General features: G+C 53.5%; 2 protein-coding genes across 13 annotated transcripts in view; both read left to right on the forward strand.

The window, feature by feature from the left end:
• The window catches only part of ARMH3 (armadillo like helical domain containing 3), a 174,577-nt gene extending 170,096 nt beyond the window's left edge, over positions 1 to 4,481 (forward strand). For all 7 annotated transcript variants that reach the window (XM_019939855.3, XM_033841739.2, XM_019939857.3 and 4 more), the window contains 2 exons: positions 546 to 662; positions 2,873 to 4,481. In XM_019939855.3, coding sequence (XP_019795414.2) covers positions 546 to 662; positions 2,873 to 2,965 — 210 coding nt within the window. In that variant the 3' untranslated portion in view covers positions 2,966 to 4,481. The remainder of the gene's footprint in view (positions 1 to 545; positions 663 to 2,872) is intronic.
• A 1,799-nt stretch (positions 4,482 to 6,280) lies between these two features.
• KCNIP2 (potassium voltage-gated channel interacting protein 2) lies at positions 6,281 to 23,876 on the forward strand. Of its 6 annotated transcripts, XM_033841744.2 has the most exons (10): positions 6,281 to 6,597; positions 18,977 to 19,072; positions 19,914 to 20,012; positions 20,652 to 20,776; positions 21,178 to 21,247; positions 21,416 to 21,486; positions 21,608 to 21,715; positions 21,901 to 22,005; positions 22,140 to 22,202; positions 22,497 to 23,876. In XM_033841744.2, exons 1-10 carry the CDS (start codon positions 6,525 to 6,527, stop codon positions 22,542 to 22,544), a joined length of 858 nt encoding a protein of 285 aa, XP_033697635.1. In that variant the 5' UTR covers positions 6,281 to 6,524; the 3' UTR covers positions 22,545 to 23,876. The 6 variants fall into 6 exon arrangements, with proteins under 6 accessions (XP_033697635.1, XP_033697637.1, XP_033697634.1 ...); XM_033841746.2 differs by lacking the exons at positions 6,281 to 6,597; positions 18,977 to 19,072; positions 19,914 to 20,012 and adding an exon at positions 6,639 to 10,428; XM_033841741.2 differs by lacking the exons at positions 6,281 to 6,597; positions 18,977 to 19,072; positions 19,914 to 20,012 and adding an exon at positions 15,731 to 15,926.
• The last annotated feature ends 666 nt before the right edge of the window (positions 23,877 to 24,542 follow it).

Below are 24,542 nucleotides of genomic sequence, written 5' to 3' on the forward strand. Positions count from 1 at the left end.
AAGGCAGGGGATGGAAGAGATTAGAAACTGGTCCCACCTACCATATAGCATAGGGAACTATATACTCAATATCTTGTAATATCCTATAGTGAAAGAGAATGTAAAAAAAAGAATATGTATGTACGTGTGTATATATATATTTTGGCCATGCCACACAGCTTGTGGGATCTTAATTCCCCAACCAGGGCTTGAACCCATGCCCTCGACAGTGAAAGCGTGGAGTTCTAAACACTGGACCGCCAGGGAATTCCCTATATATTTTTATATATATGTATAACTGAATCACTTTGCTGTACACCTGAAACACACACCATTGTAAATCAACTATATTTCAATAAAAATTAAAAACAAAAACATGGCCCCAGAAACCTGAGGAATCACTCCCCGTGGCCAGGCTTTTTTCAGGGTAATAAGTAGTGAGCAAGGTCTCTTGGGGGTGTTGTCTCAGACTGAATCCAATGCAGTAGGGCAGCAGGAGGGGCGTGGGGGCCAAATGACCTAGGATTCGTGTGGACTAAGCCCCACCTGGCCCTTGACTTCCCCAGGTGCTAGAGGTAGTGCGAGCCAACTATGACACGCTCACACTGAAGCTGCAAGATGGCCTGGACCAGTACGAGCGCTACTCCGAGCAGCACAAGGAAGCCGCCTTCTTCAAAGAGCTGGTGAGTGTGCCCCGCCTCCACCTCTGCCTGTGTCTCTTAAGGGCCCTTTTCCAGCCACTGGGTCCTACTGTGCAGGTGGGCAAAGGCTGATGGAATAAGACTGGAGAGGCCTGCTTGGATTGTGTTTGCAACTTATCTCCCAAAGCAGTCCAGGAAGGACCAGGCAGTGAGAGCCGAAGATATTCCCCAGAGTGCTGGTGCCAGGCTGGGAAGGGTGAGAGGCCTGAGGCAGCAGTGCACACCTCTCCTCTGCAGCCATGGTGACAGCCCTTGCACAGCTCCAGCTGGGCCTGGAGTTTGACGTGTGTTCCCAGTGGCAGCTCTGGCTCATTACTCCTTATCCTGTCCTCAGGGTAACTAATGAGAGTAATTGATTCTTCTCCTCCTTATGTAATCACTTCTTCCTAAGTTCCTAACTGGTTCCTGGTCTGAGTGCCCTTCCAGTCTAGTTCTCCAGTCTTCACTCCCTGCCCCCATTCCTACTTTCCAGTCACTCAGCTTTCTGCAGCCCCCTCCCGTGGTCACCTGCAGCCAGTGAACATCTGCTCTGCCTCCTACTCTACCTCCCAGTCAGCATTTCCACAGAACTGGACTTACCCTGTTGGTGGTCCCTGTCCTGTCCTGTGCTCAGAAGATGCTCTCAGGAAAAGCCCAGTCTCCCTGTATTCCTGCCACTCCACCTGCCTGGTTGTGCATGATCATCCTGGCTGGGGGCTGAGACCAGGGCACACAGGCCTGTGTACCGACTTCCCATGTCCTCAGACCTCCCACTTCTGGGGCAGAACTTGCATCAGCCCAGCTTTTACTTACCCATGCCCAGTCCATGATGAAGGTGCTAGATTTTAGATCACCTGTCTTGTGCTAAACCCAGCCCAACTCTGACCCTGACATGGCATTCCTGGGATTATTGGGTTTCCCCAAGGTGAGGCAGATATACTCTGGACTGAGTTAGTTGGGAACAGGGAAGCCACTAGTGTAATAAGAAGATAGCAGAGTACAGTATTTTTATGGGGTGTTCAGCAAGTTATTGGGAGATGAAGAGGATTGTGGAGGAGAGAGTTCAAGCAGCTCTCTTGAGGCTTTTGGGCACTAGCCTGTGCCTTACTCATTTCTCCTCATATCTGTACCTCTGGCACAGGGAAGCAAAGAGGGTCTGGTTAGGTTTGGAGCTAATGAGCTTGAGCTGCCTGCTGTTTGCCATGCTGCCCGTTCCTCTGCTTCCTGCCTGATGACTTCATTAAGTTTCCCATAGCAAAGCAGAAATTGAAGAAAAGCTCCCTGGGCTTTGGGGCCTAAGACAGATACACATTCTTTTTCTCCTTCCTCCCCTGCTTTGTCTCTCATTCGATGTTCACTTCTATTTCCCATGAATGAATTTCCTTCCAGAGTCTGCTGGATTCCTCTTAGAACCCACTCAGAGCAGGGAGTTTGGCCTTCTGACCCCTTTCCCACAGGTCTTTTCTCCTGCTGACACAGGCGGGACTTCCTGCAAGGTTCTTGGTCTGTGGGTAGAAAGCATGAGCAGTGGGTACATAGCAAGGATACAGCTAGACTTCCCTCTCAAGTGGGGAGGCATCTTTGTGGTATGGAGAGTGCTGGACTAGGAGTTGAGAAACCTGGGTCCTACTTTCACAACTGGGACTCACTGGCTGTATGACCTGATCCTGGCTATTGGCCTCCTTGGATCATACTCCTGCCATCCAATGACAGACAAGGGCTGCATCTCTAACCGTTCTTTCCAACCCAGAAAAGTAGATAAATACAGAAGGAGATTGAGGAGACTCAAAACACATCCAAAGAGAGGTAGCTCCAGAGCATGAGTCCTCTGGCCTCAGTTTCTCCTCCTCCATTAGACCACTGACCAGATCAGGGCCCCTTCTGCCTGGCCGAGGCAAGGACAAAGGCCTGACCTCAGCCCTCCTTCCCTGTCTGTGCTTGTTTCTACCTCATCAGGTGCTCAGACGCTCTGCTCACATCCACTAGGATTCCTGTCTCTCAACCTCTCTTTTCTTCCGACTATCACGGAATTGTTTGCTCATTTACCTGCAGGGATGATAGATGTTAAGGGTTCATTTCCTAAGAGAGAAACTTCTAGCACTGCATCTTGGCCTTGTGCTTCAGGCACTGCCCTCTGCTGTTTGTAACGGACTCTCTCCTGTTTTCTCTCTGCCTGTGCTCCCCCCGCCCCACCTTCCCTCACCTTTTCCCAGGTTCGATCCATTAGCACCAACGTCCGGAGGAACCTGGCCTTCCACACACTCAGCCAGGAAGTCCTGCTCAAGGAATTCTCCACTATCTCCTGAGGCTGCCATGCATACCTGGGCAGCCACTGACTGCCCCTTACCCATGAGGCTTCCTGGGCTGGAGGCGGGGGCGAGGGTAGAGGGCCTGTTCCCAAAGCTGGAGAAAAACACAGATACCGAGGTCTCTCGGTGAAGGCCGCACTTCAGTGGAGCTCGGACAGCAGGGGCCAGGATGGGCAAGCCAAGGATGATCTTATTTGGGGAGAGGATGGGTGGGCACAGGGAGACACCTTCAGAAATGTGGAGACTTCCAGGGTGGGCTCTCTGAACAACCCCTCATATTTCCGATTGAGATTACAAGTTGTGGCTACTGACTAATTTTCAGGAGCTGTTGGGTAAGCCTTAGGGTGATGCCAACACCTGGGGGGTCAGTGGTTCTCCTAGGCTTCTGAAGACAGACTAACTCTCAGATGTAGGGGGAGCCAGTTCTGCTTCCTTTGTGCCCAGAAATCTGTGTCCCCAGCCCCCACCTGCACTTGACCCTTAGCTCAGGCTTAGGGTGGGGTAGGAATGGGATACGTTTTTTCTATTTTCTGAATCCAGAGCTGACTCCTCTGCTGTCTGACCACCACTTTGTGGATTTGATTCTTGGCAACGGGAGTACCTGTTTGCGTTGCCCTGCCTTCCAGCCCATTGACTCGTCAGCACTACAGGGTCACCACCTTAGCTTTTCATTTTCAATCTGGTTTAAATTGTCTTTAGGGTGTGTGTGTGAAATAAACATGGACAGGTTTTCTGGAGCCCTCAGGTGCCTACTTTGCTGGTTCCCTTTCCAGCAGCTTCCCCACCTCCTTAGCTACCCCCTCCTCTGGGAGCCTTTCTTGTGTCTGCTGAGCTCCCCTCCACGTGTTCCTCCCCCTCACCCGGCTGTTGTTTACATCCAGCCTGCGTGAGAATTTCCTCTGGGGAGGAATCTGTTCCTGCTGTGGTCTGGTGCCTGGAAGGGAGAGAACTTGCTGGGGCCAGGCTCTGAAACAGGCCAGGTGAGCATCATGGAGAGGCCGACCTTTGGGAAGTTGGCCTATGGTCCCTTCTCTGGACGGCCTCCTTGGGACTACTACTGTAGGCTTTCCTGCCCCACAGCTGCCTTTGAAGTAGCTGCTGCTCTGAGATCCTCCCTTTCTAAAGCACTTTCTAAAGCCCTCAGGATGGTAGGGGGCAAGCAGCACAGGAAGAATCTGGGAGTAAGTATCAGAATCCAGCCGTGAGAGCAGGTCTGGGACCTCCCCAGCTGCTGTTCCACTTGGCTTCAAATCTTTTTGGGGTACTCGCCCTCCCTGGGAACCAGAGTTCCGACTCCGACATTGAGCAAATTCCAGAGAATCCACCATCGTGCTGCCATGTATAGTTGTAGATTCTTAAGGTATCAAGGGCAGGGTCATCTCTGATCACTAGATGGCTAGTCCAGCCTGGGGCATTTAGTGTTTTCCACAGTTTTTCCACAGATAAACCCCAGAGGAGCAGGAGCTGGAAGCTGGTGGCAGTTTGAAGTTATTAAAAATTGATTTGTATGGGACAGTCTTTTTAGTGTCTTTTCTATTTCCCCTTAATCTCTGTTACCCAGAACCCCTTTCTCAATGACAGAGTTAAGGTAATCTCGGAGGTGCTGGTCTCATCTGGTTAGGGAACCCCTTATATGCTCTGTTTCTCAGTCTCCTGGTCCTCGTGGAAGCCAGTTCAGTTCAGAAGTTGTAGCCTCCCTTGCCTTTTGGGTGGAAGGAAGGAAGAAGAAGAAAATCCCTTTACCTCAAAACTTGGTGTTAAGGAGGCCAGCCAGCCTATTTGGGCTGCTTCTAGATTCCTGCCAGCCTTTCATATGAAGTGAATAAGGGCAGGTCCAGGGCATGAGGCAATAAGCAAAGCACTCCTTGCCCTCCATTTTAAAAGCCCATGTCTTGGCCCATTTACATACACCTGTTCTAAGAACTCCAAATAGGAATCCCATCCTTTCTTAGAATTTAACCCCAAAAGGAGCCGTCTATGCCCTGTCCATGCCCCAATGTCTATACCAGGTCTGTGGAGGACCCTCTGGAGTCAGGGAAAAGCCAGGAGTAGGGCATTGCTCCCAAAGATAATCCTTCCTTCGGCTGCTCATCCCCTTCTCATGCCTGAACTCTTACCACAATTCCTGCTGGGTTAATTGAATCAAGTGCTTGTAAATTAATCCAGTTGAAGAGATTAAATGTGCTGGGGTCACTTTAGCTGAAGCTTTCCGTCTCAGCAGGTCACTCCTCCAGAGGAGCCATTGGGCAGGCAGGATTACCTGGGACACTGCCACCATACCATCAAAACACATCAGACATTGCCCCCGCCCCTAATCCTCATGGTGGTTGGGGAGCTCATGGGCTAGGAGCCCAGGAAGGATCGTGGGGGAGGTCAGACTAGTAGGCTCAGTTGTTCAGTAGCCATTCCTGGGAGCTGGAGGTAGGCGAGCTTTGTGCTAGCCGCTAGCTTCAGAAAAAAAGAGCTAGTCTAAGGGAAGGGGGCCTCGTAACAAGGGCATTTCTCCCCCACTCTTGCCTGCATCCTCAGACCCCTCAATCATTTTCCAAATCTTCTGGAAAACAGAAGGAATCTAGAACAGGGCAGGTGACAGAAGAGAGCAGGGCAGGAAAGTTGAAAGAAAAAAAAAAGGAACAAAAGAACAAGAAAGTCTTGAGAAACTGACCTGGTTCACTCTTTCTTTTCTTTTTCTTCCCAGTTGGCCAGCGGGGGTCATTAGATCAGGGAAGAAGGCACCTTGAGAGTGAATAGGGCCCAGAGACAGGGTCCTGGAGTGGGTGAGGGTAGGGGTCCTTCCAAGAGAAGAGAAAATTGTAGTCCACTGGCCTGAGATAAGCCTGCGTTAGAGGCTGAGTTGACCTTTGCATCCCTAACCCCCTTCAAGCAGGGTGGGCACTGGTGGGGGCCAAAGAGACTCATACATGGGTGGAGAACAACAGAGAAAATAGGGGCTGACAGGGAGACCGAACAGGGGACTCATACGTACCCGGGCCAGTGCTGAGGGTAGGGGAAGGAGTGCTGAGAATCGGGGGCGGGGATTCCTCCTAGCGGAGCCTTTCTGGCCCTGTTCCCTCCTCCACCCGCAAGACCCGGGACTTCAGGTTTAGGGGGTAGTGTTGCCAGAGAGCTCGTCTCCCTCCCCGCACTTCTCAGCTCACCCTTTCACCGGGTGCCTCCCCCGAACTGCAAAGAGGAGGGGGCGGGGGTAGGGGGAGCCAATCCCGGCAGCGCCAAAGGGGGGAGGTGGCGGTGACAGCCGCGGGGAGGGGGCGGGAGGAGAGGCGGCTCGGCTCCAGCTCCGGGCTCTTCTCCGCTCCACTCTGCCTCCGGCTCTGCGCTCACCTACTGTCCAAGCCTCCCGCTCCTGCCCCAGGATCCCCAGGTGGGCCCTAGACCGCGGCGGTCCGCAGGCTCTTAGCCCAAGCGCTGACTCTCCAGCCACCAGCCCCCGGCAGCGCACTACGCCGCCAGGGGGCGCCGTGTGAGTTCTCTATCCCAGCCACCCGGCGCCCCCTCCCACGGCCCACGTTGGGACGGGAGGGGGGCGCCGGGGGCCATGCGGGGCCAGGGCCGTAAGGAGAGTTTGTCCGATTCCCGAGACCTGGACGGATCCTATGACCAGCTCACGGGTGAGTCAGTGGCTTGGGAATCGGGGGAAGGAGGGTAGATTCCATCCCCCCAGACCCTTAAGCCCCTCTAACCCCTGCCAGGCCCTTACCCACACTCTGACCCATTCCCAGGTACCCTCCCGGCTGTTCTGGGCGGCAGGACACTGAGGTTCAAAGCCTTGGGTCCCGCGGGGGTGGTGGTGGTGGTGGAAGGGTTGGGGGCAGAGCACGTGGGCCGGTGGGGAGAGGCAGCAGGTGTGGGCATGCATGACACAAGGCTAGGAGGGTGTCTATAGTGGGAGGTGTTACGTGTGAGAGCGCCTGTCATTCTTTGTGTCTGTGTGTATATATGTGTGTGCGCCTCCCACAGCTGGTTGCCATGTGCCCTGGGCTTGGTGACAGCCAGGGTGAGTGTGATTGCCTGTGATTGTGCAATTGTATGTCTTGTCAGATGTTTCAGTGAAGTTGTGTAGGACCCTGATTGTACTAATGAAGTTGTTTTAACCAAGTATCTCTGTTCTGTGTGCAACTCTGTGCTTTGAGTGTGTGATTTTCTGTATGAAGAGGCATGTGACTACCAGTATGTGTCAGGTCTTCACTTTATGGTGGTATGTCTCTTTGTAAGACTTTATGACTGTGAACCTCCTGGGACAAGCATGTGTTAAAGTGGGTTGTGTTGTGTTTTAATTGTGAGACTGTGCGGGTTATATTGGTGTTTGATACTGATTGTGTACTTTCACGTGGTGATGTCTGCAGTGGGGCTCTGTGAGTGTCTATGGCATGTCTTACCCTTGCTGCCTCTCTGGCTTCCTGGGGCAGAAGGGGGTCTTTCGTGCACACCACTGCTTCCCCATGTTTTCCACAAATAGCCCCGGTCGACCCAAGGAAGGACTCTGGTGTCCATCTACCCAGCCTGGCTTCCAGGAGCGTCACCAGCTCCTGTGGGGAGGCTTTGGTTAATGCTGGATCAGCACCCCCCCCCCACAAAGTATTTAGAGATCATTCTTACAACTGAAGCTCCTTCAACCCCCAACAACCCTCCCAGAACTTCACCCAAACCCAGAGGAAAACAAACCCTCTAGCCTCCCCTCCAGACCCAGAGGTAGAAGCTCTAGGCCTGGGAGGTGCCATGTGGCCTCCCCTTCTAAGTATCCCCCCAAACCACTTTGCTGCTCAGGCATCCTCTCTCTCCCACACTGGGGAGGTATGTGAGACCAGTACATCTGTGCCTGTGCATATTCCTGGGTTTGGTAGGCAGATCCACGTGTTTGTGTGGGTGACTGTGTCACCTTGTGTACATTTCCATATACGTGTGTTTCTGTCTCTCATTGTGCAGCCTGCCCAAGAACTCCAACAGAGAATGGGAGTAGGGAGACTGTTTGCCCTGTGTCTGAAACAAGCTGGGGAGGTGAAGGGAGGCCATGATCCTTGTCCTTGTCTTGAGGAGAGTAAGGTTAAGACTTGGGGATGAGGAGAGGACTAGGTTGTAACACCTTGAAAAAGTGTCTCCCTGACTAACACACCCTGGGGAGGTTCTCGTCCCTATGCCCAGACTCCCAGAAGGGGGAGCCCTTCCACTCAGGCAGGCCCCAGATGTGCCCTAGATGTGCCTCAGGCCTGGATGGATTACAAAGGTGCAGGTGACTAGCTCTGCTTTAGACTGTGTTCTCACCAACTCAGGATCCTTGAGAGTAGTAAGGCCCCCAGCGCCCTCATTAGCACCACATTAATCAGTGTTTTCTTCCTGCTTTAACTGATTCTCCCCTTTAGTGGAATCATCTGCTCCCCACTTGGCTATTTGAATCAGAGATTGGGTGGAAGTGGGGAAGCCCTTGTACGGGAAGGTGCAGGAATAGAAGTGTGAATCCCAGCTCTGTATGACTTTTGCTCTCTGGGCCTCATTTTTTTCATCTGTAAAATGGGAAATACTACTTCCCACCTGCCTGCCCCCCAAGGGAAATAGAAAGTTCAAATGTTGACAAGCATCAAGAATCGTGTTCCACGTCATCAGCATCCTCGCTGTAGATAGCTCCACACGCGACTTGGGAAGTAGAAATAAGACTACCAGGAGCTCTCCTTTCGAAGGAGGGCTTATCTTACAGCGGGAGATAAATGGGGTTGGGAAGCCGGTGTTAAGGCGGTGGGTGCTCGGAGACGCCTGAGCTGAAGCCGGATGGGGAGTCGTTGTCCGCGGTGCTGAAGCGCTTGCAAGGCGGAAGTGCAGCAGGACCAGCCAAATTCCCAATGTTCCTTCCTTGTGCAGGCGGGATTCCTGGAATCGGACCTGGGGGTATTCTTTGGCTTCAGTCATCCCGGCCTATCAGGCTGACAGGGAGGGGGCGCTAAAGTCATACCTCAGGTCATCCTGGGTTGCCTCAGCCACTTTCCTTACCCACTCCCACCCCAGGCTCAAAACAAATCTGGGGGGCTTCCCTGGTGGCGCAGTGGTTGAGAGTCCGCCTGCCGATGCAGGGGACACGGGTTCGTGCCCCGATCCGGGAAGATCCCACATGCCGCGGAGCGGCTGCGCCCGTGAGCCGTGGCCGTTGAGCCTGCGCGTCCGGAGCCTGTGCTCCGCAACGGGAGAGGCCACAACAGTGAGGGGCCCGTGTACCGCAAAAAAAAAAAAAAATCTGGAGGAGACTTTTAGGAGAAAACAATCTGAACCCCACCCCGCCCCGCCCCGCATCTAGCACCTCCGGGCCAAGTCCTGAGCTCGGGTCCCGGCCTGGGATCTCCGGAGTTGCGTCCCTCCGGCCATAAATATCGTTCCCGGACTGGCGCGCCCCCGTGTGGTTTTAGAGGAGCCATGCTTGCGGAGCTGATTCCAGATGAGGATGTTGCCAAATCAAGTGGCAAGGTTCCATGGAGTTCAGGGGTGACTCTCGCCTCGTAAATGTAGGATTTTCAGCCAAAAATACGGGATCCCAGTCGGAAGAGTGGGATCCCCATAGGCTCTGTCAGAAGTTTAAAGGCGTTAGTGGGTCCTGGAAGGGTTTACTTTGGGTATAACCAGATAGGGATGAGTCCAGGGCCAGGACTGTGGGTAGGGGGGCTTCTCCTCGATGCATCTGGCTGACAATCGGCATAGGAGGGGAGAGTGTGAACCCGCCGCACCAGGACACAGGGACACAAAACAGTTACAAGAAAAAGATATTCAGAGACAGAAGACAGACCAGTAGGGGCACGTCCCTGCAGCCCCTTTGTCACTCCAATACACTGGTCAGTTCCTCCTCTTCCCTCCTACTCTCGCGCCCATTGGTCCAGGAAGTATGGAAGTGTGGGGAGTTGCCATGACAACTAGGTCGTCTAAACCCCTTCGCATCTTTGTGTCAAAATGGGAAGAGGAGGGGTGTGACAGGCAGAGAATGAGGGGATGAAGCGGGGCAATGAAAGATAATGTTCATTCCCTCCCCAGCTCATTTTTCAAAAACCGCGGGTGCCCCCTTCCCCACCGGAAATTCAGAAAATATTCCCAGAAAAGGCTGTGAGGGAGAGTCCGTGCCGCCCCTCCCCCCCGGCCCCGCCCCGCCCGAGTCTGGGAATTTGGGGGGCGGGTGCTTCAGGCGCTGAGGCCAGGGTGAGTTCCCCTCGTGTGGCCGGGAGAAGACGGGAAGCGGACCGAGGCTCTATTGCCTGAGATCCTGGTCCTATGGGTCCGGCCCTCCCGCGCCGCCCACGCAGGGCCCACTCCGTTGGGGGCGGAGATCAGAACGCCCCGGGCCTTGGGGGCGGAGCTTGACCTCTGTGCTCACCGCAGGACCATGAACAGATGCCCCCGCAGGTTCCGGAGCCCGTTGGGGCAGGCAGCGCGATCCCTCTACCAGCTGGTGACTGGGTCGCTGTCGCCAGGTATGAGGAAGGGAGGAAAGGGCTGGACCCCTCAAAAAGTAAGCGAAGTGGGATAGGAGCCTTACAGAGGTGGGGAGAGAAAGGGCCCCTCACAGAGATGGAAGGGGCAGGATCCTTCAAAGAAAAGAGTTTAAAAGGCAAGACTCCAACAGAAGTGGAGCTTGGGATAGGGTCCCTTAAAGAGAAGGTGAAGGACATAGGGGTCTTCAAAGAGGAAAGGAGAAGGGGCATCATCGTCCCTCACAATGGTGGAAGAGGGGGCAGGGCTCCTTACTGAGAGCAGAGGTGGGGGCCTCAACAAGGTGGATGTAAGGGGCAAGGCCCCTCACAGGGATGAAGGGAGGAAGCTTGCAGCAGAGCAGGGAAAAGGCAAAGCTCTTTACTGAATTGCTTAGTTTAATGGGATCTTAAGATGACTAGGGGCAGTGTGCAGAAGGAAAAAATCCTGAGGTGGGACTGGACCAACATGAACTCAGCTAGTGAGTTTATGCATGATGGATGGATAGACTTGTACGGCATAAGGATTGTATGTCACCGTTTTGTCTATCTCTGGGAGTCTGTATTAAGGGGGTTTGTGCCTCAATGGGGTTGTGATCACTGGGGCTGTGCACCCCTAGGGTTACGTATCCCTGGAATTCTGTGACACTAAGACTGCATGTACCTGGAGTTCTATGCTTTAGAGTTGGGTTGGGGGTTCCTGAGTCACACTAAGTTAGCTGTATAGACTTCATAAGGTTGTACCTTGGTGTGGGATTTGTTCAATTTATGACATGGATTGTGGGTGTCATATCATGGCACTGCTGAGATTATGCACACCTCCACTTGGGTTTCCTTAGAGCTGCCTGGGCAGGGCCCACAGAACCCAGCAACTCCTCCCCACCTGACCTGGGGAGACCAAAACATCCTAGCCTGGTGGCATTCTGGGATCTGTAGTTCTCTGGCTGTCTGCACAGTATCCCCTTGAGCCCCTGGAGTATAAGCAGGCCTCTCCTTACAATGTGCTCCCAGAAGGAGAGGAGATGGGGCTGAGCCAAAGCCATGCTTGGATGTCTCTTGGGAAGCATGTGTCCTCCAAGCCCCCTGCTTGGGCCTGTCTCAAGTGACAGATGGCTGGAGCCAGGCGGGGCCAGCTCTCAATCATAGCAGGCATGACTTCCAGGCCCTAAAATAGCCCCAGGGCCTAAGGAGATCATTAATTACCTGATGCAGCTGGGGGCTGCTCTGTCTTCTGGCCTGGTTGGGGATGGAGTGGGGCTGGAGGGCTGACAGAAGGGTCTTTACTGGTTGGGTTCTTCACTAGGGGAGCAAGGGCAGACGGGAAAGTGGGACAGTTACATACTATGGGCCCCCTTCATTAGGCAGTATTTCTCTGGGTTTGAACTTCGGGAGGTAAATAACTAAATGATAGGTGTATCTCCGTGGTGAGATTTGAGGGATCTAAGGGAGGGCTCACTTAATGCTTCAAGATAGTTTTCCCTTCAGCCTTCACTATGCCTGAAGTATTTTCATTAAGACTTCACTCCTCTGGGTGAAGAGCAAGGTGGCACAGGGATGCTTGGGGAGGACAGACCCAGGCAACTTTCTCACAGAGCCCAGAGACTTGAGAGGTCTCTGAGTGGGGGTGGGGGGTGGGGAGAGAGCCTGAAAAACAACTTGCTCTTTCACTTCTATCAGATCCTCTCACCAGAGGCCTGGTTGATTTAGGACCTTGAGTCCTGTGAGGCTGGGTCAAGGTCTCTGAAGGTTGAGGGTGAGGGTGAGAGAAAGAAGAGGAGGATCTGCAGACAGGGCAACCGGCTAAACGGTTGTCAATCTGTCCATCTGTGAATCAGCAGCAGAGAGCAAGGAGATGCTGCTGTTCTGCCTCTTTCCAATCAAATAGCCTGGCTTGGCATTCAAGGCTCCATGGAATCTGCCCGTTTCTGGTCTTATCACTCATATCTACCCCAATACCAACTAAGCTGCAGTCACTCAGGATTCCTTGACACCTCCACACACGTTGGAGAGACAGCCTGAGGGAGCTGGCAGATCACTGGTTCTGGTTCAAGTTTCCATCTATCCTTTATCATCTGTGTTATCTTGGGACAATCACTTCTCTGAGCTTCAGTTCCTTCATCTGCAAAATGGGTATACTGCTACTCAATCTGACCATTTCAGCTGTAAACACAGGAATAATAGACCCTACCCCTCAGGTCTATTATGAGGACTAAATTAGATAACATGTGTAAAGTATCAAGGACACAAAACATGCTCAATAAATGTTGGTCCCTTTGTTAAGGCAGACTGTTGACAGTTTAGCCATCCTTTAAGAACCAGCTCAAAAAATACCCTCTCCAGGTTTTTCCTGGGCTCCCAGTTAGAAGACTAGAGCTCATTTCATGGCCTGCTTTGAACAGTTCCTACCACATAGTAGGCACACAACAAATATTTTTTGAATGAGTAGATACCTTATAGTTCTGTCAGTGGGCTGTCTCTCCTTGCCCAGGAGAGCCAGAACCCTGTTTGGTTCACCTTTGTTCCACAGGCACCAGCTCAGAGCCTGGCATTCAATTTGTATAGGTGCAATTTTTTAACATCTTTGCCCTCTAGGAGCTTGGAATCTAATTGAGGAAACAGGACTGATCCAGAAAGACCTGAGTTCAAATTTGCAACATCTCCTCTTAGCTAGGTGACCTTGAGCAAGTTCCTTTACCTTTCTGGGCCTCATTTACCTCATCAGTGAAATGGGCACAATACTTTTCACTCTGCCTACCTCATGGGGTTGTCATGAGAAGACATGGAAATAACAGTGTTTGTGGAAATGCTTTGTAAATTGCTAAGATATGTAAGGGGGGAATATAATATTATTAATAGTGGCAGTAAACAATTATAAGCAATTACTCTGTGCTAGGAATTATTCTAACAGCTTTCCGTGTATTAGTTCATTTAGGAGGGCCTAGCAACCATATGAGGTAGGAAACCGTGGCACAGAGAGATTAAGAACTTTCCCAGTTAATTCCAAGGGGCAGAGCTGGGATTTGAACCCAGGGAGTCTGGCACCCTGGCCCACACTGTTACCTACCATGCTATGCTGCCTCCTTTTACTGTTCCCACTGATAACATTACAGACTTAGGTGCTGAGTTTTGAGGGCCCAATGGGCTACCGTAGAATTTCAGGTAGCTGGGAGCCTGCTGAGGGCTGGAGGCTCTGAAGGGAAGGGAATTTAAGCTGTCTCTAAAGGACAGGTAAGAACTGTAGGATAGGAGAGCAAAAGGGAGTTCATTCCAGGCAGAGGGAGTAGCAGGAGCAAAGCCACAGAGATAGCACTGGGTTTGGTGTGTTTGGGGGACAGTGAGGAGGCGAAACTGGCTCAAAAAAACGTATCTGCCGATGAGGGTGCGGGAAGGGTATTAAATCCCAGGCATGGATTTTGGACGGTGAGAGGGAGATGCTTGCTCATTTCATCTGTAAACCTGTAACCTCCAAAGGTGTGAGAAGCCAAAAACAGTCCCTGAGTTGACTTCTTCCTGGGGGAGAGAGGGGGGACAAGCAGAGGATCAAGCCTGCCGGAGGCATACCCTCCTTCCCAAGGATGTTGGAAGGGTCGGTGGAGAGGGAAGGGGTAAGATACGGTGTGAGATGAATGCCTGACCCCCCAGTGGTGGCCATGTAGAACTGCAGATCCGTGAACCTCAAATGAAGCAGTAGGGACTAGCCCCCATCCCCACCCCCACCCCACAATTGAGGCTGAAACACATCCCAGAGCTGGACGAGGTGGCAAGGGTCCCTTGGGTTAATCCCCCTAAACTGGGCCTCCTGTGTGAGCAAGCCGTCTATGAAAGGAGCCAGTGTAGCGTGGTGGTTTAGAGCACAGGCTGAGTCAGGCTGGGTTGACACTTACTGATCTTGGAGATTTTCTTAAGCTACTTTTGTCTAGTTTTCCTACCCATAACGTGGGGATAACAGTACCTCCTTCACAGGCTTATTGTGAAAATTCAATGTGATAATGTCTGTAAGCACATAGCACATTATCTAGCACATACTGAGTGCTCAATCCCTAGCCAGCTGTGGCAGTAACCCAGAGGCTCTTATCTTCTGGCTCCCTGGTTCTGCAAGCCTCTCCCCACCCCACTACAGACACCACCGCCGCCATCACCACCACTTTGAGGGAGACTGGAAGACGGGGGAGGGGCTTCAGGAATACAGCGGGGCTGTGTGGCTCCCTTGGAAGGTTCAGATTTCCCTCCTACTCTGGGTTTCTCCATCAGCTCAGTAAAGATTCCCAAAGAACAGGGAGGGTTTTGGCAGCTCCTGGGTGAGGCCCCTGCCAGGTGGAAAGGAAGAGCACATCCCTCCTCTCCCAAGGAGCTTGATTCTCTGGGTCCCAAAGGCAGCTGCAATAAGTCCCCTCCCCAAAGGGTCATGATAGGGCTAAGGGGCTGTTTCCTGCCCAGGCTACTGGACCTAATCCTCCCTCCCTTGGGCCTCAGTTTCCCTGTGGCCTGTGGGAAGAGAGTGCTTCCCGCCTCTCAGTCTCCATGACAACCGCAATCGATGGTGGTGGTGTCCTCCTGACTGGAGAGGTCACCACCTTCTCCTCCCTTATATTCTCATACACTTTCATGCAGATACAATTACACAACCACCATAGACCCATACTCCTAATTATATGACACATCCATACTACCAATCTTCAGACCCACATGCCACAACCCTGCTAAAATACAGATACCTCACACCCCATACACACTCAGAAATACTCCAATACACTCTCACACACACACCCCACAGACACCCAGGTTACATACCCATATACACCACACACACCGCTAAGAAAGGTGCACAATCATGTGTAAACACACACACAGACACACGTAAGAGGAGGTACACATACTCTCCATACACATACAGGAATATACACACAAGAAAACACTCAGACACCCATAACATATTCTGACTCACACATCTATTACTTATGCATGGGCAGCTCCTAGTTTCACACACACACACACCCTGCCCTTCCCTGCCTTCTCTCTAAGCACAGGTCTTCCCTCTGCCCCCTCTCTTTGGTACAGAGTAGCCACAGGCTGTCTGAGGGAAGCTGTCTCGGGCAGAGGCAGGGCACTGCCCCCCTTCTGTGGTCTGGCCTGGCCCATAGCCTTCACACCAAAAGCTCTGGAGGAGATACCAATCCATAGGCAGGAGTGGCCCCGTGAAGAGGAAGAGGCTGTGGCTTGGAGGCTGTGGCTGGGAGGCCTGTGGGGAGGCGGGGGGAGGGGGAGAGGGAGGAGATCCGGGGAGCGAGAGGGGGAGGGAGACTGCGGGCAGTCCTACTCAGGCTGGGGAGCCTGAGGGGGAGGAAGTGTGAGAAGGGAGGGCCAGCCTCAGCCTGTGGGGCCATGCCCCCGGCCCACCATGAACCTGGAAGGGCTGGAGATGGTCGCTGTGCTTGTGGTCCTCGCCCTGTTTGTCAAGGTGCTGGAGCAGTTTGGCCTCTTTGAGCCTGTCTCCTTGGAAGGTAACCCAGGTGTCTGGGCATGTCTGGCCCGCTGGCTAGAAGGACAGTGGCCTGCAGGGTTGGGGAGAAGATTACTCTGACTTTATGACTGGGGTGAGGGCTGCAGGGGTAAGCAGGTTAGTGAGGGGATGGGACATCTGGGGGAGGGGAGTTGGGGGAACAGGACATCTGGGAGAGGCAAAGAGGGGGACTCAAGGAGTGGACCTGGGGGAGGCGAGGAGGGAATCTGGGGGATTGGGTGTCTGAGGGAGGTGAGAGAGGGCCAGGAGCCAGGGAGGTGATGAGGGGGTACAGCATGGGGGCCTGGGATTGAGGATAAGGGGAAACTGGGGGGAATGAGGAAAAGTCTGGAGACAGGCAGGGGTATCTGGAATAGAGGAAGGAGGTTCCAGAGGTCCTGAGATAACACCAGACTTCTGGGGAGTCCCTTTTGGGGCCAGGGACCCACAACGGCTCTGAAGATGTGTGTGACTCACCACACCTCCATCCTTGCAGGTGTGGGTTACAGGGTGTGTGTGGACTCAGTGTGTGAGAGATACAGGGGGTGTGGCTGTGTGTTCATGTGTGTGAGAAAGGACAAAACGTATGACTACTTGAGCCTGTGTATGTGACAGGGGTGTGATTTACTGTGTCTGAGTGACAGAGTGTGTCGCTTTATGAGATGGCAGATGTGACTGTGCCTGAGGGGCATGGAGTGTGTGGCTGAGCCTCTTTGGGCATCTGATTGTGTGTGTGGCTATTCCCAGAGTTCCCTGATGTTATACCAGCTCCATACCCAAGGTTAGGGATGGGGTGGGTTCTGGAGGGACAGGAGTGGGATCACTGTGAATGAGACATTCATAGACAAATCTGGTAGGACAGTGAGGGGTGGATCGGATCAGGGACCCTACCTCCCAAGCCGCCTTGCCTCTCCCAGGTCCTCTCAGGATCTAAGGGCAGAATGGGCTCCAGAGTCTAGAGTGGGAAGTGGGAAGGCAATTCTCCACCCAACCCGAAAGTCAGGTGGGGAGAGTGATACTGGAGGTAGAGAGAGGAACATGTTCTGCCTCCCCAGGGAGTTTTAGCCTCTCCCTCTTCTTCATGCCGAGACCTGTGCAGCTCCATAGCATGGCTACAGGAAAACAGGCAAGAACCATGATAAGAGGACTGCAGGGTAGACACCTGGGAGAACTGAAAAAATGTGAAAGGAGCTAGGGAAGAAGGTCCGTGAATTGCCTGCTCTAGAATTCCGTAAGAGCAGAAAACTCCTAGTCTACCCTCCATCCTCTGCTGCATTTATTGGGGTGGGGTGGGGTGGGTCGCAGGGATTGGTCCTAGATGAACTGGGATTCATCCAGTCCTGAAAAGATGAAGTCAGTCGGGCTCTAACTTTCCATCCCCTTTAGACTATTGGTGGGAAGGGGGGAGGCATCCTGTCTGCTGAAGGCACCCCCTTTCTCTTCCCACCTTCAGAGGAGCCAAGAGGAGACTGAGTCCTTGGAGCAGGCAGGGGACCAGATGGGGGGATGTGTGAAGAGGGGGAGGTTGGGAGAGGCGGGGGAAGCCAACCCCCAGTCCAGAGGCTACTACACCACCAGAGGCCCCAGGCACAATCGGCTTCGGGAAACCAAAGTCCAGGCTAATGGAGCCCTGGGCCAGAGGCCAGGCCGCCATCGATCCCTCACCCAGCTCACTGCCTCCCTCCCACCTCTCCATAGCTCCTGGGGAGAGAGGACAAATGGGAGGGAGAGGAGGTGCTGACTTCAAGCAGTTCCCTTCTGGGAGCACAGCATCTTCCTGAGGGTGGAGCCGGCTTGGAAGGCAGGGCCTGCAAGGGAGCTGGGGTGCCAATCTACAACTAAAGGAAATTGGGCCCCTCCAGGAATGGACTGAGGCCAGCTTCAGTCAGTATGCCAGGTCCAGTGAGCTCTGGCCCTCGAGTCTGGAGGTGGGTGCAGCCAGGAGATAGACACACAACAGGAACTTGGAGGGTCTCCCTGGGATACAATTAGAGCCGTAGGACACATGTGTAAATAAGAGGAAGTGAGGGGAACTGTGATCAGTGGGCTCTGGGTAGTCCCACATTACAACAAAATACTCATCTCCAAGGTCTGTCATTGCCTGAAAGTTTGCTATCATTTCACCTTCAAAGAGTAAGCCATACTGGAAAAGACTGGGAAGGGACACACTTTTAGGGTGGATGAGTTCTCTGAGAACTCTGTTCTGCTGGCGGGAAGATTCTAGGTGCCTTGGAATGAGGGGTTATAGGCAAGAAAGGTGGGGGTGTACCCAGGGCAAATGCAGGTTCTGTGGGTGAGGTGCAGTCTTAGGTATCTGGGTGCCATGGGCACCTAGGTCACAATATGATATGGGCATGTGTGTGGTGACCTTGATATGTCATGGTGACCACACTGTGATGTGATGTCCCAGGGTCATTGTGTGTTCTTGTGTGGTTTGATCGTGCTGTGTGTAAGATGGCCTGTATGGTTCCTAATGTATGTCTGTCATGTTTTTCCCAGGTCAGTCACATTTGTATATGTTTGTATTAAGAAGTACTAGGTCAAAGTGTGTATGTCTGTGTGTGTGTGTGCATGTGTTGGGAGGCCACTGGGTATGAATGAGGTACTAGGTATCAAGCGGTCCTTATGTGGCATCCATCACTCTGATTTATCATACTATGTATACACACCTGTCACTGTGTGTGTGTGAGAGAGGCAGGCAGCCCCCGGGTTGGACATCACCCTCAGAGGTCCAGCTGTAGCACTGGAGCCAAGGACACTGGGTCAACAAAGACTGAGGCCAATGCTACTTCCTCCCCCCACCCCCGGCCACCTCGCTGTTCCCAGCTGTGTCCCTTTATACAAGGTGCGGAGCCACCTTGGTGGACTTTCCATGCCTGTGAAACCCACTGGACTCCCCTAACCGGCCCCAGCTACTCTCACCATTACCCACCCCCCATATTCCCCCAACACCCGCCCCCAGCCAGGGTTGATTTGTGATGGTGGGGAGGGTACAAGGAACAGAGGGACAGTGGGGTTAATGTACCTTCCTGGGGTCTTCTCTCTTCCCAGGCCACCCTCCAGGGCCCACTAAAAAAGCGCTGAAGCAGCGGTTCCTCAAGCTGCTGCCTTGCTGCGGGCCCCAAGCCCTGCCCTCAGTCAGTGAAAGCAAGTGCCTCTCCTGTGCTTCCGGGGGCGGGGCCCGTATGTGTCGGGGTGTGACCGGTGTGAGGGGAGCCGGCCTGCGTGAGTGTGTGTGGGCGTGACCAATGTGGCGGAGGTGGGCTGGGCACTGACTAACCAGGAGTGTGAGGGGGCGTAGCTACGCAGCGCAGAGCGGAATGTGTGGGCGTGGTCAGTTTGGAGGCGGGGCCTGAGTGTGTGTGGGCCATCTGGGTGTAAGAAATGGGCAGGATCTGGGTGTTTGGGCGTGGTCGGTGTGACAGGCTGAGGCCACTCGGAGCCTGTGTGAGCGTGACCAGTGTGGCAGGGGTGGGACCAGGCGGCTGTGAGGGTCTGTGCGTGGCTTAGCTGGGGTTAGTGTCTGGCCGCCCTCCCCGCCCCTGGGCATGTTTTGGGCCTTGAGATGTAGGTCATCAATGCCTTGACTAGATGGATGCAAGTGTAATGATGGAGCCCGCCTTCCTCCAGATGCCAGGATACCTGAGTTTCCTAGTACCAGCCTGGTCCCCAGTTGAGTGACCTCGCTTTGTCTGTAGGCCTCAGTTTCCTCATTTGGGCTTTGCCCACCTCACAGGATTATACATACTGCATCTTTGCAAGCTATAAAGGCCCGGTTTTGAGAAGGTCGTTGTGTTTGATTCTGCTGGGTCCCACAATGGGGGTCGATTCGGAAAAAGGGCAGGGGGATGTGCGCGGGGTCCGATTCGTGTGTGTCTGTGCTCATTCGTTACGTGTGCCTCTGTGCGCGTGGGGGGCTGGGGTGTGTGCACTGTAACACGCAGGTCTGTGAGATTTGCTGTGAGTGTGAGGGGCGAGGTGTGTGCAGCTGGCCGGGTCCTCCGCTTTCTCGGTGACAGTTCGCTCCCTTCAGCATTAGCCGCCCCAGCCTCCCTCCGCCCCCACAGACCCCGCCCGCTGGACCCAGGTGACTTACTCTCCTGGTGGGGGCGGGGGCGGGGGACTTCGGGAGCCTGGGGTGGGGGCACCTGCCTGGGGAATGGATGTTGGGAACAGGGGCGGGGCTGATACAGGGCCAGGGGTGGTGGCCTTCTCTAAGGCACACTAGTGCTGTGGCAGGAGTGGGGTGTGGAGGGGGCTTGGCTGGAGCTGGGCGGGGCATGGCTCGGGCATGGCTGGGATAGGCGGGGCTTGGCTGGAGGGAAGGATCTGGGCGGGGCAAGGGTGAGACCGGGCGGATCTGAGTTGGTAAGGGGAGGCCCAGAGCTCGAACCCTCAGAAGCCCCCTCTCCAACCCAATTTTCCTACTCCTGGCCTTCTGGGACAAAGACTGGGCTGGGGGCCTTCCCCTCCAACCATGGATCAAGGGCCCAGGGGCCAGCGCTGACTCAGACCCCGGGCTCTGGGGCCAGGCCTGGCCTTGGCCTGGGCCCGCTGATATACCTCGAAGCCGACCAGCATCTTCTTGGCTCTGGGTCCGGGGAACTGGCAGGCTGGTCTCCGGCGTCGGATATGGGGGGGATGGATGGTTCAGTGATTTTGAAGAGGGGTCGTGGGGGACAGGCCTGAGGCGCGGCTGTCCCCCCCAACCGCCCCCACCCCGCAGACAGCGTGGAGGATGAGTTTGAACTGTCCACCGTGTGTCACCGGCCCGAGGGTCTGGAGCAGCTGCAGGAGCAAACCAAGTTCACGCGCAAAGAGCTACAGGTCCTGTACCGGGGTTTCAAAAACGTGAGTGCAAAGCAGAACCAAACTGGGGAGGGGCAGGGCCTATCCAGGACTTTTCTGAAAGGTTGGCCTGGAGGCTTTGAGGAGTGACAGGGGAGGGGAGGAGAAGGGACAGCTCCCCTTCCACCACAGACCAAACTTCTAGGTTCCTGCTGGTTTGAGAAGGGGCGGAGCCTGTAGATTGGTCTGTCAGTTCTGTGTTTTTTATTTGTGCGCTTGGGAGAAGTCTTTCCTCCAGGAGAAGAGCTATATGGTGAGCCCCCTGGAGACACGAAGATTTCCCCTCTCTCTGGGAGTCTCTGGACAGGGAGGGTTGGGTGGGAACCTGGGGGGTGAGGGGCGGTGAGTGGAAGGGGGTTTTGTCTCTTCCTTCAGTCTGGTTTCCTTCCCTACGCTACCCCCAGGAATGTCCCAGCGGAATTGTCAATGAGGAGAACTTCAAGCAGATTTATTCCCAGTTCTTTCCTCAAGGAGGTGAGGGGACAAGTCCTGAGAAGAAGCAGCTGTCCATCTCTAGGCTGACTTGGGGAGAGGGCTGGAAATGCCAAGTGAATGGGGTCTGAGGAGCCCCACAGAGGTAGGGAGGTAGGAAGTCCTCTCCTGTCTGGAAGCCAAGCTTACTCATCCACACTTATCCTGCAGACTCCAGCACATATGCCACTTTTCTCTTCAATGCCTTTGACACCAACCATGATGGCTCAGTCAGTTTTGAGGTGAGCTGGAGACTGTGGGCCAGGGAAGCATGTTTCCTGGGGCTTCAGGGCCAGGCCAGACCCAGAGAGAGGGTTGGGTGAAAGGTATCAGAAGACCCATTTTCCCCTGCCTCCTTCCTAGGACTTTGTGGCTGGTTTGTCAGTGATTCTTCGGGGAACCACAGATGACAGGCTGAACTGGGCTTTCAACCTGTATGACCTCAACAAGGATGGCTGCATCACCAAGGAGGTACAAGGCAACTGAACAGCTGGAGGGGTTGTATGTGTGTGGGGAGGTGTAAAGGGCCCATAGGAGGGAAATGTGACCCACATATACATCACCAGCAAGGGGTGGGGTCTGCCCTAGGCTCTAGGCCTTCTAGTTTGGAGGCTGGAGGCTCTGAGGAGGGATCCTCTTCTCTCTCGGCCTAACAGGAAATGCTTGATATCATGAAGTCCATCTATGACATGATGGGCAAGTATACATATCCTGCACTCCGGGAGGAGGCCCCAAGGGAACACGTGGAGAGCTTCTTCCAGGTGCCTGGGACTGGGTAGGCTGGGTTTTAGAGTGAAGGGAAGGAGGTGAGGTCGCAGAAGGGAACTTACCCGAGTTCTGCCTGCCTCTCTCTTGTCATCCCTTCTGTTTTCCCTACCTGACTACTTTTTTGCAGAAGATGGACAGGAACAAAGATGGCGTGGTGACTATTGAGGAATTCATTGAATCTTGTCAAAAGGTACAGGGCCCTGCCCTCTACATTTCCCTGGTTTGGACTCAGGGCCTGATTCAATGATGTAAGAGAAGGCTCCTTTGGGCAGAGTACTATTTCCCTAACTCACCGCTACCTCTGAATCTTTTTCCTTCATAACTTGGGGAGGCCTGTCCCTTCGCCACCTCTCTGGGTGTCTCCTTCCTCACTGCCTCTCTCTGTCTCTGAATGTCCCCATTTCTGAGTCAGTGTCCTTCTCCCTGTCTCTGATAAGCTCTTTTTCTTTCTCTCCAATCTGCCTCTCTCCCACCATGGCTACAGGACGAGAACATCATGAGGTCCATGCAGCTCTTTGACAATGTCATCTAGCTCCCCAGGAGAGGGGGGTCAGTTGTCCTGGGGGGACCATGCTGTAGCCCTAGTCCAGGTGGACCTCACCCTTCTCTTCCCAGGTCTGTCCTCATCCTAGCTCTACCCTGGGGGCTATAGGAATCCAAGAGCCTGGGGATTCAGTGGTTCAGATTGCTGGAGCTGAGGGGGCTATAGAGTGGGCAGAGTGTATCTGTGGGGTGTTCCCAACTCCCAACAGCTCCCCCTTCCTGTCTGAAACTCAGTGCTGAGGGTGCCCCTGCTACAGGAATTGAGTGGTCCTCCCCCTTCCACTCCCACTTGAGAAACCACAATGCTAGACAAAATGTCTCCTGCTATGGTGCTTCCCCCATCCCTGATCTCATAACCATTTCCCCTAAGACCCCCTTAACAGAAAGGCTGTTCTGTCATTGGCACTGACTGGCCTTTCAGACCAGGGCCTTTGAGAGCCCTGTAGGAGGTGGACAAGAATGTAGAGGGAGTAATCTTGGGCCTGAGCCAGTGCATAGGTCCTAGGAGGTAGCTGGGTTAGAGAACAGAAGGGCCTGGGGATTATCAGTGAGAGCATGCCAGGCTATAGCTTTCAGCTCTACAGGTCTGCCATTCAAAGCTGTCAGAATATGAATTTCCAGGCTCTTCAGAAGACCTTGTTTCCTTGGAAATACCCCAGAAAATTTCCAAGTATCCCAGGAGAGTCTGGGATCCTGGTGTTTGGCTCATTCCCTCCTCTCCTCCCTTCCTGCTTGTGTAGTGGTGGTGGCAGTGGGGGGAAGATAGGTGGGAGCTGTCTTGGCTGATACCTGCCAAAGTTTCAGCCTACCCTCTCTGATGGCTACAACTTAAGTTTTCATTTGCCATTTCCTCTCGACTTGGAGGCACAGAGTAAGTCAGGGACAACACAGTGGATGCCTTAGAAGAAAAAGGAAGGAAGGAGGCGGGCATAGATTTGAACCCAGTGTGGGGGCATTTATTAGACTCTGTGATATACCCAGGCTCTATTCCTGCCCCCCGACATAGCCTCCTAATTGCCCACCCAGAGTCTCCTCTTGCTCTATTCAATCTACCCAGAGATGCCCCTGAGCACACCTTGAAGGCAGGAACATTAGGACCCAGGTCCCACCTCACTGTCAGCACCCCTGCCGTGCCGCCACCCCTTAATATATCTGCTTGTCCCGTTTAGCTCACTCTCCCAGTCAGCTGTGATCTGAGGGGAGGGTCCCCAGGGAGCCCCCTTTCCTATCAGAACACTGTTGACTGCTTTGCATTTTTGGTTCCTCTGTAATTTTTGTAAAATAAGAAGTACACCGGATCCAATAAAACACAATGGCTATGCACAGGCTCTGTCTGCCTTTTTGTCTCTCCTACCCCGCACATAACTCACAACCCGTAATTCATACAGCCTTTTGGATTCCAGAGAAAATGCTTCCTTTCCTATAGTATGGCCAACCCTTGGCAGGAGATCAAGACACAGGTTCTGGAAGGGTTGGAAACCTACTGGACCTCAGAGAGGCCCCCGAATCTCCCTCCCACATCCTTAGAGGAGACAAGGAAGAGAAAGGTGATTGATGTCCTGAAGACTATGCCAAGCAAGCTGTCTTTTGGCTAAACATTCTTACAAGTCAAATCCAGAATTTCTAACTTACAGACATCTTCGTTAATTTCAAAGTGTTTTCTTTTGAGAGGGGAATTCCCTTTAGTTTCTAATGAAAGTTCCTTTGTATAAACATCCCAACCTTGCCTCTAGTACGGAGGTACATTTGTGTCTATACTGCAGCCAAGAATGATGGGGGAGCAGATGAAGTGGACCCAGGGCAGGTCACCGTGGAGCAGGTGACACAAAGGGTAATAGAAACTTCCTGTGCGGGGTGGGAACCTTTCTTTGTTCTGCTCCTGGAGAGGGGCTGCCAATGGTAAGTTCCTCTCATCCTTTCTCTAGGGCACCATTATGTGGTGATTAAGCTTCACTATCCATAGGAGGGGGATCAGGCCTTCTCTCCC

Source organism: Tursiops truncatus, chromosome 16 (assembly GCF_011762595.2).
Source record: "Tursiops truncatus isolate mTurTru1 chromosome 16, mTurTru1.mat.Y, whole genome shotgun sequence".
Classification (NCBI taxonomy): Eukaryota; Metazoa; Chordata; class Mammalia; order Artiodactyla; family Delphinidae; genus Tursiops; species Tursiops truncatus.

Coding starts and splice junctions, on each gene's coding strand:
- KCNIP2 (XM_033841744.2), top strand. CDS start 6,525: ATGCGGGGCCAGGGCCGTAAGGAGAGTTTGTCCGATTCCCGAGACCTG. Junction 20,013..20,651: donor ACCCCGCCCGCTGGACCCAG/GTGACTTACTCT, acceptor CCCACCCCGCAG/ACAGCGTGGAGGATGAGTTT. Junction 21,716..21,900: donor ATGGCTGCATCACCAAGGAG/GTACAAGGCAAC, acceptor TCGGCCTAACAG/GAAATGCTTGATATCATGAA.